The 15,940-nt window shown below is 33.8% G+C and overlaps 1 protein-coding gene across 1 annotated transcript in view; it reads left to right on the plus strand.

Moving 5' to 3' along the window:
• TMPRSS15 (transmembrane serine protease 15) overlaps positions 1-15,940 on the plus strand; it is a 131,797-nt gene that overhangs the window by 39,319 nt on the left and 76,538 nt on the right. The window contains exons 9-11 of the mRNA XM_022574480.2: positions 4,066-4,172; positions 11,180-11,320; positions 12,019-12,168. Of these exons, the coding sequence (XP_022430188.1) occupies positions 4,066-4,172; positions 11,180-11,320; positions 12,019-12,168 (398 nt within the window). The remainder of the gene's footprint in view (positions 1-4,065; positions 4,173-11,179; positions 11,321-12,018; positions 12,169-15,940) is intronic.

Consider the following 15,940-nt stretch of genomic DNA (forward strand, 5'->3'; position numbering starts at 1 on the left):
AATTGTTTGGCCTTCCTCCTTTTTGCAGAGTTCAGGGGAACCTTGTACCTCCAAAACACTAAAGAATTATTCACATTTCTGATCCTACACTTCAGTGAGACAGTAGAGTTATAAATAAGCATTGCCCTAGACACCTTTTCCCCAAACTGAAAATTAAAATTTGAACATTTTTCCCCATAGAGCATTCAGCATAAGGTAGACAAGCCATTGGCAACTTGATTATTTTGATCGTCATAATGATTGGATTGGTCAACCAAATTGAGAGCTTGGAGGTCAAATATATAACAACTGATCCAAATTTTATTCAAGATTTAGCACAAAGGTTGTATATACAGGGTGTTCTCAGCTTTTAATCTGCCATGACTAAATCACACCATAGGAGATTTTCATACAGATGTTGGCATAATGAGATAGGAATTATTCTGCAGCCAAAAAGCCTCAGCTTTTGTTCCCCCACAGATATGTTGATTTAACAGCAAAATGTGAACCAAAATTCATTTATGGGAATTCCAGAATTCAGTTAAGAAGCTGAATACCCCAGGTGAACACAAAGCCAAGCACAGCTGCACTGAAATGGACAAGAAGATCAAGTTCATTTTACCCTCCATCAACTCCTTCCCCAACACAGCACAGCTCAGCACTAGTCTTGACTCACTACTTCTTCCTTGGAAGGAAAAAGAAGGATGAAACATGCATCCAGTGTCCCAGCTTCTCCAAGAGCTGCCTAAGGGACTAGTTTCTGTCTCACCTCATATGGATAAGTGATGGAACTGGTATTGTTTGGATGCCTGAGAGATACTGAGAACAAAGAGAAGTGGATACAGCTTGCTATGGCCAGCAAGGCTTGATACAATTGGGAGAAAGTGCACAATTCAAGGCTTCTCCCTAAGGATGGAAAGAAAGAAGTGCAGCACGCTTCCAACATTCTGTTTCAAGAGCTTCCCCAACAACGGGTATATGTCTTGCATGAATGTGGAGCTAATGAGCCAGCACAATTTGCATGGACTGTGGCTGCAGAGAACAAGGTATAGTTGGGTGACTTGCTGTGGTAGGACCAGAGAATATGCAGCGCCACATACAGACACCAGAGAGAGCAAAAAATTAGACACCACTGAAAAAGAAACTTACAAGGTTCTAATTGCTCTTGAACAGTCAATGGATCTCATACTAAATCAAAAAGGAAATTAGAAAATGTCTTGAAGCAAATGAAAAACAACAACAACAGCAACATACCAAATCTTATGAGATAGAGAAAAAGAAGTGCTAAGTGGAATAACCTAGAAGAAAAGGATAAATCCCTAGAAACTTACAATCTACTAACACTGAATCATAAAGAAATACAAAATCTGAACAGACAATTTACTAGTAAGAAGATTGAATCAATAACCAAAGACCTCCCAACAAAAAAACCATGACCCACTGGTTTTACTGGTGAATTCTACCAAATATTTAAAGATGAGTTAATACTAATCTTTTTCAGACTCTTCCAAAAATTGGAAAAGAAGGAACACTCACTTTGATACCAAAGCCAGACAAAGTCACCACAAGAAAAGAAAACTACAGTCCTGATAATATACCCCTGAAAATATAAATGTACAAATCCTTAAGCAAAATACTAGCAAACCAAATTCGATGGAAAATTAAAAGGATTATACACCATCACCAAGTGAGATTCATCTCTGGGATGCAAGGATGTTTCAATATATAAAAATCAATCAACTTGATACACCACATTAACGGAATAAAGGCTAAAAATCACAGGATCTTCTCAACAGATTCAGAAAAAGCTTTTGACAAAATTCAACACCCTTTCATGATAAAAAAACACTAAGCAAAATAAGGATAGAAGGAAATTACCTAAATCTAATAAAGGTCATGCAAGAAAAGTTAAGAGTAAATATCATACTCAATGATGAAAACGTAAAGGCTTTTCCTCTAAGATCAGGAACAAAACAAGGATGCCCCCTCTCACCACTCTTATTCAACTTAATACTGGAAGTCCTAGCCAGAGCAATTAAGCAAGAAAAAAAAAATACAATATATCCAAACAAGAAAGGAAGAAGTAAGATTATCTGTTCACAGGTGGCAAGATCTTATATATAGAAAACCATAAATTCCACAAAAAAACCTGTTGGAAATAATAAAATAATTCAACAAAGTTACAGGATACAAAATCCACATAGAAAGATCACTTGTGTTTCTATACACTAATCATCCAGAAAGGAAATTAAGAAAACAGTCCCATTTACAATAGCAGTATAAAGAATAAAGTACTTAGGAATAAACTTAATCAAGGAGGTAAAAGACACAGTGAAAATAATAAAACATTACTGACTGAATTTAAAGACAAATAAATGGAAAGACATCTCATGTTCATGGATTTGAAGACTAAATATTGTTAAAATATAATAATGTAATATAATAATGTCCATATTACTGAGCATGATCTATAGATTCATCACAATCTCTATCAAAATCCCAATGATTTTAAAAGAAAAAAGAATCCTAAAATTCATATGGAACCACAAAGGACCCCAAATAGCCAAAACAATCTTGAGAAAGAGAACAAAGCCTCATACTTCCTGATTTCAAAATATATTACAAAGCTACAGTAATCAGTACCAGTATAGTACCAGCATGAAAATAGACATACAGACCAGTGAAACAGAATAGAGAGGTCACAAATAAGCCCACACATATATGGTCAAATTATCTTTGACAAGGATGTCAAAACTACACAACGGGGAAACAATATAGTCTCTTCAACAAAGGGTGTTGGTAAAACTAGATATTCAGATGCAGAACAAAATTGCACCTTTACCTTACACCATACACAAGAAATAAACTCAAAATGAATTAAAGGCTTAAACATAAAACCTGAAATCATAAAACTCCTAGAAGAAAACATAAAAGGAAAGCTTCATAACATTGGTCTTCACAATGATTTCCTGGATTTGAAAACAAAAGCACAGGCAGCAAAAGCAAAAATCAACAAGTGGCAATATATCTCATTAAAAACCTTCTATACAGCAAAGGAAACAACAGAAAACAACAGAATGAAAAGGCAACCTAAGGAATGGAAGCAAATATTTGCAAACCATATATCTAATTAGGGTTAATATCCAAAATATATAAGGAGCTCCTACAAAACTCAATAGCAAAATAAACCAAATAAAAAGTGGGCAAAAGACTCAAATAGATATTGCTCAAAAAAAAAAAAAGGCATACAAATGGCTAAAGGGCATCGCTCAACATAGTAATCATCAGGGAAATGCAAATCAAAATCATAATGGCCATTACCAAAAAAACAGAACATTATAAATGTTGGTGAGGATGTGGGGAAATTGGAACCCTTGTGTGCTGTTGGATGGAATGCAAAATGGTGTAGATAGTACGGAAAACAGTATGAAGGCTCCCTAAAGCCATAAGAAATAGAACCACCATATGATCTAGCAATCCAATTTCTTGGTATTTATCCCAAAGAATTGAAGTCAAGATCTCTAAAAGATACACACTCCTATGTTCGTTGCAGCATTATTCACAATAGCTAAGAGGTGGAAACAACCTAAATGTTCACTGACAGATGAATAGATAAAGAAAATGTGGTGTATACATACAGTGGAATATTATTCTGTCATTAGAAGAAGGAAATCCTATCATAGGCAACAACATGGTTGCACCTTGAGAACATTATGCTAAATGAAATAAGCCAGTCAGAGGAGGACAAATCCTGCATGATTTCACTTATATGAAGCATCTAAAGTATTCAAACTCAGAGAGTCAGAAAGTATAATGGTTGTCAGAGGCTGGGAGAGAAAAAATGGGGAGTTACTGTTCAGTGGGTATAGAGTTTCAGTCATGCAAGTTGAAAGAGTTCAAGAGAGCTGCAGTACAATATTGTGCTTATAGTTAAAAATACTGTTCCATACATTTAAAAATTGTTAAGAGAGTCTATCATGTTACATATTCTTTATCACAATTAGAAAAATACATTCAAATTCTAGAATACATTGAGTTGTGCCAACTGTTAAGAGTGTAATAGTCTATTTTTTGCTTTTAATTTAGTGTAAACCAAGGACTTTCCATTCAACTGAACTTTGATTATTTTAATACATATTATACAGATGTATTAAATATTTATGAAGGTGTGGGTTCAAGCAAGATTTTAAGAGGTAAGTTAAAACAAATATACAGTCCATTATCAAAATGAAAATATGTGGAAAACTTTTTGGAGTGATGCGCTTTCCCTTTGATTTTTTTTTTTTTGAGGTTGTATGTCTGATTTTATTTTCTTCCAGATATGTAGCAATATGATTTGTGAAATAACCCATTCTCTTACTGATGCAAGAGTTGTTTGTTTGTTTGTTTGTTTTTATTGGAGTGTAATTGCTTTACAATGTTGTGTTAGTTTCTGCTATACAACGAAGTGAATCAGCTATATGTATGCATATATCCCCTCCTTCTTGGACCTCCCTCCCATCCACCACCATCCCACCCATCTAGGTGATCACAGAGCACTGAGCTGAGCTCCCTGTGCTATACTGATGGTTCCCACTAGCTATCTATTTTACACATGGTAGTGTATTTATGTCAAACCTAATCTCCCAATTCATCCTGCCCTCTCCTTCCCCCACCCATGTCCACACATCTGTTCTCTACATCTGTGTCTCTATTCCTGTCCTGGAAATAAGTTCATCTGTACTACTTTTTTAGATTCCACATATATACATTAATAAATGATATTTGTTTTTCTCTTTCTGACTTACTTCACTCTGTATGACAGACTGTAAGTCCATCCACATCTCTGCAAATGGCCTAATTTTGTTCCTTTATATGGCTGAGTAATATTCCACTGTGTATATGTACCACATCTTCTTTATCCATTCTTCTGTTGATGGGCACATTTAGGTTGTTTCCATGACCTGGCTATTGCAAATAGTGCTGCAATGAACACTGGGGTCCATGTGTCTTTTCGAATTATGGTTTTCTCCGGGTATATGCCCAGTAGTGGGATTGCTGGGTCATATGGTAGCTCTATTTTTAGTTTTTTAAGGAACCTCCATACTATTCTCCACAGTGGCTGTATCAATTTACATTCCCACAGACAGTGCGAGAGGGCTCCCTTTTCTCCACACCCTCTACAGCATTTATTGTTTGTAGATTTTTTGATGATGGCCATTCTGACCACTGGGAGTTGATACTTCATTGTAGTTTTGATTTGCATTTCTTTAATATTTAGTGATGTTGAGCATCTTTTCATGTGCCTCTTGACAATCTGTATGTCTTCTTTGGAGAAATGTCTATTTAGGTCTTACACCCATTTTTTGATTTTGAACTGAATATGAGCTTGTACTTTAAGTTACTGAAAGGAAAAAGAAAAACTGGTCCTGATTATAAAAATTAATAATTTAGTGCTCTGTGTAATCAAACTTCTTAGTAATAAATGATGTACTGTTTCACATGATTCTCTTCTAATTGATGTTATAAAAATCATGTGGAATTCTACTATACTGTAAGTGTTGCTCCCCATTCAGCAAAATTCAAACAAACCCTAAAAACAGCTATTTTGCTTCAACAATGAATCTCTTTTTTTTCTATTTTTATTATGCACTCTGCTTCTCAGTCTCTTGAAGGACTATTACTAATAAAGTTGGTAAAACAATGAGTAGATCAAGATGTAGTCTCACTAAATGGAAGGTGTGGATGGTATTGTTATTATGCAGCCATTTGTCATTATGGACATAGACACCAATGGGAGCTCAGAAAGGGCAGGGAACGCTCTAATAATACATGTGTGACTACCCCACTTTATTCCATCTGGTCCCCAAATGAATAGACCTATTCATGGTATCCAACAAAAGTAGGAGTGAAATTCCAGGAGGAAATAAAATAAGGATGAAGAAAAGAATGTGGCAGCGGAGTCCAGGGAATAACTAGTTTTCCTCACACTTTTGAGGAATAGTCAATAGTCATCTTAGCAGAGCTAAGGTTACAAGTGAAATCTCTTATTAACATGTATATAAAGCTGTATTTATTTTAATAATTTTGGGTTTTAAATTGCACTTGTGAATAATGAAAAGTAGATCCTATCAAATAAATGTTTTGATTGACTTATTGATTTGAGAAATATTTAAGCATATGATAATAATAAGTACTTTTTATTGGGTGCTTTTAATATGACACACATCATACTGAGTACTCTATGTGGATATCCTTATTTAATATTTTCAATAAATCTACAAAGTGTGCATTACAGGAGAAGAAAATGAGATCTAAGAAGTTAAATGACCACAAGTCCACAAAGCTAGTTAGTGTTGGAGATAGAAATCAGACCCAGACCCTCCGACTTCAAACACAACGCATTTATTCATTGTGCTTTAAAAGCCCCAAGTACAAGTATAATCATGAGTATACATAAAACAGATGAACTCATGGTAAATCACATTTGGCTTAAATAAATGGACCAGCCATTTCATAATCTACTTATTTCTGTAGTTGGTAAATCTAGCTCCTTAAAATTATGTCAACATAAATATTTACATAGGTGGACAAATAAGCCAGTTCATATAAATTTCTCCAAGGGCTAATGTGATATTAATAATAAATGTTAGCATACTTTGATCACTTGCAATATGCAAAGTAGTGTTCTCAGCACTTTAACTCAAAAAAAAAAAAATTCTCCCCTGAACCATATTACACAGGTGCTATTAGAATCTTTATTTTACAGATAAAAACTGAATTCATAGAGGTTAACTTCCCAAAAATGATAGGTGTAAATTACCCTCATGTTCCCTTCTCTTCAGATACCATTTGCCGGAACGCTATTTTTACTTATATTCACATGCTTAGATCATCAGAAATACATAACTAAATCTTAGAATCATTATATATAGTGATGTCAATAATGCACAAATAATTATCTTAAAAATGCAATAAACTAAATATACAAATAGAAAATAGAAAAAATCTAAGAAAATGAATTTAAATTATAACAAATAGGTAGTTGTTTAATTTTTAAGGTCTTTTTGAAATATAAATGTATTTCAAAGATTTTTAAATTAAATATTTTAATTTAACTTGAAAAAATATGAGAAATGGCATTAACTGTTAAAATTACATTTTAAATTTAAAAATAATACCTTTTTTAAAGATATGTAAAAATGTCTTACCTCCAGCATCTAGCCCATGCCTGATATATTGTAAAAATTTAGTATTTGTTGATTTAAATTTAAACCAGCAGGTTTATATATCATGGTATTATAGTAGTTAATTAATGGAGATCAGTAGCATTTCTTATAACTCTACAGTTATTTTGTTTTGTAACAATGCTGATACTTTCACTCTTGGTTCAAAATCCCATCTTTTTTTCTAAATATTTTAGCAAGTTTCTTATTGTGAGAGATGTGTACACAATTACTTTTATTAAATTACAATTCAGAATAAAGATAGTTATCTTTGTCACGTGGAAAATGTATAGATATTTTAATTAAATCAAGGAAAATAAGATTATGTAAAAGAATTATAAGAAAATGAAAGTATCCAATACCATAAAATAGTTCTTATATACTTGATTAGGGGTAAGTTAGTATGAACAAATTTTAAAGGCATCTTTCAGTCATTTTTATATACAGTCATGATGTAAAAGTTCTCTGACTGGTAAAAAGTTTCAGAGGAAGGTGAGCATTTCATATAGATAGATGATATAGAATGCAATAGAGTCTTTTCCAAATAAGTGTGGAAATCAGGGTAAATCAGAATAGATTAACAGGATAGTAGTCAAAAATGTTTTCTTTAAACTGTAGTGATGAAGTTAAAATATTCAATTCATTGGTGGTAATAATTAACAGTACTGGGTATGGAAGTGGTAGAAAATGATAAATATGCTCCATTAATGCTTTATTCAAAAAATACATAGATATATTTATGTATCCTCAAAGAAAGACAACAAAAACAGCCTGTATGAGCACGCTGAAACCAATTTCAAGTTGACAAGCCAGGAAAATGCATTTCTGTGTGTTTAGTTGTTACACCATTCTTTATATCCGAAGTGCTTAGCTCTTCTTCTGTTCCCAAAGGACTATTAATAGCATATCCCCAATGTTGGAGCTTAGCAGTTTAAGGACATGTTTTTAAAACTGAATCACACAAAAGTGGGCATAGATATAGATGAAGTTATGTAATAAACATAGTGGATCTTCCTGAATTGTCAACTTATCCTACAACAAAAATAATCGTATTGTGGACACGGAATTAAATAATATATACAAACATTTTTCACAGTAAAACATTATTATTAAAATTTGTGCTTTTATTAGAATACTTTCATGTAGTGTTAGAAGTACCCATTCATTCACTTCTGTTAATAGGGGTATGTTATATGGAAAAATTTAACAAGCACTGGCTTAAGGTGTTGGACTTCCCAGAGGCTCTTGAAGATTCCTCAGTGATAGTGCCTGGAAAAATTAAGAACTACTTCCTCAGTACTCCTATGGCATTTCTCTCATATCTATCAATTCCAAAGTAATTTTTTTATAATTCATTAACCTGAACTTTTCTAATAGGCTAAGAGGGGAACTTGGTTATTTCTTCTCCAGCATTTAGCACCATACCAAATTTATAGTGAGCACTCAATAAAATTTGTTGTCTATATTAGAAATCCTTTATAACACACAAAGAAGCTAATCTAACTGCAGAATTTCTTCTCTTATGAATAGGATAAAATAAATAGTTTTGATCTAGATCTGTTGAATTATACTCTATGGAAAGTCTGTTATCCTTGCCCATTGCCCTCATCTCAAATTCCCCTGAATTTTAATTATGCTTCCCAGCTTTCCTCTTTTGCAAAACTTATTCACCAGAGCCTTTATTGTTAGAAGACAAATGAGTTAATTCACACAAGTGTGGCTGCTTGGCAACTTTAATATCCATAGCAACATTGTTTTTTAGTAAAAGGCACTGGATTTTCTTAAGGAATTATTGCTTAAAAGTTTCTTGTGTCAGGTAGAGAAAAATCCAGGCTTTAGAAATTATTAGGAAATTGTTTTTTTTCTTTCAACTCCTGCCCTGACTCTTTTATGACTCTTTTATGTAGGCAAACTCTATTGTTATATTTACTCACATCTTAATTCATGTATCCAAAAATTGATTAAAAGTTTCCCATGCTCTGACACAATGGCAGAGGCTCAGAAAGCATTAAGTGTAGTCTCTGCGTTTTCAGGGCTTACAATCCAGTTGAGCAGATCAAGGAATAATAGCTAGCATTCACTGAGCACTTACTATATACCAGTCACTCTATCATGTGGAAATTACTTATTTGCTCCTTATCACAAATGTTTATGGAAGGTGTTATACCACAACAGAGGAAACTGAAGCACTGCGAAGTCTCATAAGACGTGGAGCCAGAAATGAATCTCATGCTGACTCTGGAGCCTCTGTTTTTAACCACTGTCTTCTACTACCTTTGTGGATGCATAAGATAATATTCTCTCCACTGCATCTGTGGCTCTGGGACTCTTTCTAGTCACAACTTTAAGAATCTGATAAAAGATTTACAAAGCCTCAATAGATGCAAATGTTCTACACCATTTCTAGAAATTTATGTGTAACTCTGAAGCGTATTAATGAATCTCAGGACATAAACCCCAGACTAACTAGACTAGTACAATAACATTAGACAACATGGGAATCCAACACATCACAACCATGAAGGGTGCCATTGAACCAGTAGCCACATTCAGATCCTACCAGAAGCCATGCCCCCCCCCAAAACTCCACTGCTATAGAAAAGAAAGAAAGAAAGAGAGGCAGATAGGTTTGAAGCAAAGTTTCTAGTATATTCACATGCTTTAAGCAACTAGACATTTATGGACTACAAAGATTTTAAATATGACAACCATTTGAGTTACACAGTTACATATGCTTGTAGAAGGAATCTAAATAACCAATGTAGTCCTTCATGAGAAAATACTGAAAGAATGAAATACAACTTTATTGCGGAAAAGAGTAAGATATAAATCAATGCTTATTCATGGTTTTCTTTCCATTAGATTTTCCTGAAATTATCATGCATGTAATCACATTTTTTCACTAATTTCTACATGATAAGCACAGAATTTTTCAGTAGTTTATGAAAGTATCTTTCTTCAGAACTCAATAATTAACATTGGTGCTTTGTCTTCAATCTGCAAGTGAGATACCTTTCATAAACTTGAATCTGATACCCAGTTCAAACTGTCAAACTAAAATGCGAAACCATTGCTTCCTATCCTTTTTTTTCATTATCACTCCCACTAAGAAACTTTTAGACCTTTTTCTCCCCTAATTGCTCCCCATGAAATTTTAATATTTCAGATATTCTCTATACCTGTTTATGTACTGTACGGCTATCTTGGGCTTCATAAATTTAAAAACTAAGAATTTTTCTGTCCCTGAATACAAATTTTTACCACGTAGGAGGCAATATCACCCCCTTTGAGAATGTATGTGCTAAATAATAAATTTCTATAAAAGCAAATTTTATATAACAATGCTTTTTTTGGTAAATCACCATGTGAGTACTTCTTATTTCTCAAGCACTATATTAACCCTTGAAAATAAAAAGGCTAGAAAGTTAATATCTTTTGTAGCTAGAATTAAAATGGAAAAGAGATAAGATCAATATCTGTAGAAACAATCCTTAAATTGTCTAGGATTATTTTGAGGTCCTACAGCTATATGGGTAGAAAGCTAAAGAAATACCCTTATTTCTACTATTGTGATTGAGTTTAGCCTCTGTTAGTGTGGCATGGGAAAAACCTGATAGAATCAAACTCATGTTTTGTTTTATAACTGTTTAACTTGTATGTTTCTTAGATTAATTTTTTCCGTAAAAGAATGGATCTTTTTTTATATGTGTTTACAGTGTATCTAACTAACAAAAATGAAAATATAGTTTATCAAACCACAAATATATGTAATAATTTGAAACATTATTATTATAGGACAAGAGATATTTATTTTAAATAAATTAATTATAGGACTAATGCTTTTAGTTAACAGTAGGATCAGATAAAAAGATTGATAGATCAATTGATAGATCAATAGATTGATTGATGAATGGATAGATGGATGGATGGACAGATCAATAGATAAGTGAATAGATGTATATGTACATATAACAGTCATTCATTTTCTTTTGTAGCTTCTCTCTGGTCAAATAATCCTGGCACAATTAGGATTTTTTCCAATCAAGTTACTGCCACTTTTCTTATACAATCTGTTGAAAATGATTATATTGGCTTTAATGCAACATACACTGCATTTAACAGCAAAGTGCTTAATAGTAAGTATTGTTTATTCCTTAGCCTTTGAATCTTCAGGTGTTTTAATACTGTAATGGAATTTTAAAAGTAGCAGGACCTAATATTTTAGAACAGGGTTACTATCTGTTTCATTATGCAGGTTCTTTAATGAGTATCTCTTATGTATACCTTTCTCCATTTGATACTTGCAAAGAAATGAGAAATTAGAAAACAGCTCACATTCTTCAAAACAATCAAATAACCAATTTGAGAAAACTTATAAATCAATAGGAAAATTAAACTTTTATATACTGCAAGTATTCAAAGCTTAAGAAATTAGCATAAAACTAATTCTGAGAATGTTCCACATCAACCTAATTTTGACCAGAGTATTAAATTTAGTAAATAAATAGGGGGAGCAAAAAATTTGGGACAAAGTTTATGTGGGTAAGCCAACAGAGGTAAGATATAAAAATTAAAGAACAATAAGAACAAGATGCTTGCCTTTGCTGAAGCCCTAATGGGGTATAGGAAACATAAGAACACAGTTGGCAACAAAATGATGTGGGTTTTTTTTAACTAAATGGAATTAAACAGTTAAAATGAATTTAACAAATGATTTTGTGCATGCCACTTAATTATAAACTGTGTGAGTTTACGTTATTTTCAATTCAATCTATTATAATTAGTCATATTGTTGACTACATTTGAAATATTTTATTATTTTTTTAATTTACAGATTGTGAGAAAATCAACTGTAATTTTGAAGATGGCTTTTGTTTCTGGATCCAGGATCTAAATGATGACAATGAGTGGGAAAGGATTCAGGGAAACACCTTTCCTCCCTCTACTGGTCCAAATTTTGACCACACTTTTGGCAATGATTCAGGTATAATTCATATTTAATTCATAAACTAAAAGAAAAGTGTCATGCGCTGTTCTATAGTTCCGGACATGCAGGCCCAGCGGCCACGGCCCACAGGCCCAGCTGCTCCGCGGCATGTGGGATCTTCCCAGACCGGGGCACGAACCCGTGTCCCCTGCATCGGCAGGCAGACTCTCAACCACTGCGCCACCAGGGAAGCCCCAGCTTTTCTTTTTTTTTGATCATGGACTAATAAATGAATTTAAATGAAAACGGTAATCAAGTAGGCAAGTAAGAGTATTTCAAGAAATATATTTTTTACCCTATATATTCATGAAATGTTGAAAAGTACACAGAGGCCGTTAGAGACAAAGAGACTTGGGTTGTCACCCTAGATTTGCCACTTATTATTAACTAAGGGGACTTGTGGGAGGTAAATAACTGTTCTGAACTTTGGTCTACTCTGCCTTAATTTCCATTTTCTGATTGTTCATTGCTAGTGTATAGAAATGCAATTGATTTTGTGTGTTGATCTTGTACCCTGCAGCCTTGCTGAAACTGTTTATTAACTCTATTAGTTTTTTAAGAATTCTTTAGAATTTTCAATAGATCAAGATCATACCATTTTGAAATACAGATAAAAAGGCAGGTTTACTTCTTCTGATAAGCTTTCTTAGTTCGTCAGGGCTTCCATAACTAAATACCACAGACTGATTATCCTAAACAATCAATATTCATTTTTCAAAGTTCTGGAGACTGGAAGTCTGAGGTCAGGGTGCAAGCATGGTATGGTTCTGATGAGAGGCCTCCTTTGGTTCACGGACACCAGCCTCCTTACTGTATCCTCACATAACAGAGAGAGAGAACATAAGAGAGAGCTCTCTCCTGTCTCTTCTTATAAGATCACTTATATTGACACCATCATGAGGGCTCCACATTCATGACCTAATTACATCCCAAAGGACCTATCTCCAATATCATCACATTGGGTTTTAGGATTTCAACTTACGGGGCGGGGGGGGACAACCATTCAGTCCATAGCAGAAAAACTATGGAAGAGCTGATTCTAAAGCATGGTCCCAAGGGAAAAGTGATGTTTTGTAGGTATATTTTTCACGTGAGTGGGATATTAGAAATGGATTTCAGGTGGAGACATTAACATTGAGACAATAAAATTTGAGAAGACCAGAACTTATTGGGAATTATCAGGAGATCAGGAACTCATAGTGAGAAGACCAACCATGTAAACCTTGGAAGCATGTATTTATAATACTAAATACAATCTAATTACAAATCTAGAAGTAATATGGATCTTACAAAGTAAGGAAAAGGACAGAATAGAAATTCATGCATTTAGATAATTTTCTTAGACAAAATCTATCCTATAGTATCTCTTTTTACCAATGAGAATTCAATTCAATTCAAAGAACACATATTAAAACCCCTCTCTAACCAGGTATGGTTCTAGGCATTGAGGACACAGATCACACATCACCATTTCTACAAAGTCTTTCTGGAGCCTCCAAGTTAAAATCTTCCTTTCCGTTAAACATCAAAGCACCTCTTGTTTTTCCTACCACATGGCCTTATATCTGCTTACTTATTTGTTTCTTTCCAACACAGTGTTCTCTTCAGGAACAAGAACCTTGTCTTTTTCATCTTTGAATTGCTAGTGTATTCTCAGTGACTGAATCTAACATGTAAAATTATTTTTAAATATATGGATGAATGTCTATAACTTTTATTCAGTAAGTCATTTCTAAATAAGTGATTGACTACATGAAATTGCTTATAACATAATAATAGCTTGAGCACATATGCATTGTAATTTATTATTAATAGCCCCTTATATTACAAAGATCAATATCCTTGTTTTTATAACCTGAAAAGTAAATGGCTTGAGTTAATGTCAATTGTGAATGACATCTAGTAAGGGTACATTAAAAAGTTATTTTTTTCATGGTAGAAATGTATCTGAGTAATCCTGATTCCTTAGAAAATATATCCTCAGAATAATAAAATACAGTTCATCATACTACTTCAAATTGAAAGTATTTCTTAATAAAATGTGACTAATTTTAATCTATTTCCCTAAGAAATCATTGAAAGTTCCTCTCAGTGTGTTTATTCACTCCTTTATTTAAGAAGTATTTTTTGAACCCAGGCCTTATTCAAGGCCTCAGAATGTATCTGTGAATATAAAAAAGATTTTCTGCTCTCGTGGAACACATATTTTAGCAAAGAAAAACAGAAAATAAGCAATATGCATGACAAGTCATTACATTTTGGGGGTCTGTTTAATGTGAATGAGTACTCTGGGAAAATACAGAGCTTAGTAAGGTCAGTGAGGAGGGCAGGTGTTAAGGTGCTTTTGCAAATTAAAATAGAGTCATCAGTTCAGGTCTCATTGAAACAGTAAGTGACATTTGAATCAAAACTTCCAAGGAATGGAAGGAATTAGCCATATAGATTATTCCAGACAGAGGGAACAAGCAGAGTAAAGGCTCTAAAGGGAGCATGCCTGACCTGCTTGAAGAAAGGCCAGGAAACCAGCATGGCTGAAATGGAATCAATAGGGACAGTAGGGCCTAGATAATAACAGGTCTTCCACGGCTTTGGCTTTTTCCCCAGTGAAATTAGGAGCTATTGAAGTTTAAGTGTAGGAATGAGAGAATTCACACTGGCTGGTAGAATATTTTATGGCAGGGCAAGGTGTTGTCAGAGAGACCAGTGAAAGGCTATTACCTAATCCAGAAAAGAGGCCATGGGACTCTCAGATATGGTGAGAAGAGGTCAGATTCTGGATATAATCTGAAAGTACAGTTAACAGGATCCTGCTAAACTAGTTACTAGTGTGGACCTATGGACAAAAAATGTGTACTGCATAGATGGCCAATCTCATTAGACCTACATGTTTAATACTGAAAATTATGACATGCATCATCTCATACATAATTTTTCTCTTTTGAATAAGTGATTTCCAGAACCTGATCCTCTATGGATAAATTGGTAATCTCCACAGCTGAAGACTAACCCCAAGTGATAATCACCCAACCCTGTAAAGAATCCTGACCTAAAACAAATAATTTGACCAATTTTTTTCCTTAACTTTAATAAAAAAAAAAATGTCTCTACCACACTTGGACAAGGGTAGTTAGAGGAAAGTGCAGAAAGCATTTATATCTACTGACTATGGCAGATAGCTTTTACGTAGCTGAAATCTTTGATGTTCAAATTATCATTTTCTCCTTTTATGTCATCATAATAAGAGATAAAAATAATTCCACTGATATTTGAACACTATAAGTACGTTACAGGAGAAAAATGGTTTCAGCTTGCCAACAGATTAAATAACGAAAGAAATAAAATGAAACTGACCAAAGTGAAAGAGGTTGAATGTCAGGTGGAGGTTTTAAATAGTTGGGTTGGAAATGGAGTCTCAGGAGAAAGTCGTGTAGCAGGAGTTATTTAAAATGAGATGAGTTAGAGCAGTTCAGAGCCCACCAGAGGCAGCACTGTAATGAGAATGGATGAGAGGCCTTAATAGGTCCTTTCCAACTCTCATACCAGCGATTTCATAACCTACCAGTCATTCCCCACCAAGGGGCATTTTTCTTCCAGCCTGCTTTTTTATGTGTCAGAACATTCTGCCTCTGAGATGGAAGGGAATTAAATCTCTCCCGCTGTTCCTCTTACCCATGCAGGGTTTTTTGGTTTTTTTACCTTCACTTTAAATGACAGGGAAGTCTATATGAAACAGATAAACTTTGAATTAACATTGCTTTAGGGAAGAACA

Source organism: Delphinapterus leucas, chromosome 4, assembly GCF_059928025.1.
Source record: "Delphinapterus leucas isolate spDelLeu-1000000601 "Yukka" chromosome 4, BTC_Dleu_Yukka2, whole genome shotgun sequence".
Classification (NCBI taxonomy): domain Eukaryota; kingdom Metazoa; phylum Chordata; class Mammalia; order Artiodactyla; family Monodontidae; genus Delphinapterus; species Delphinapterus leucas.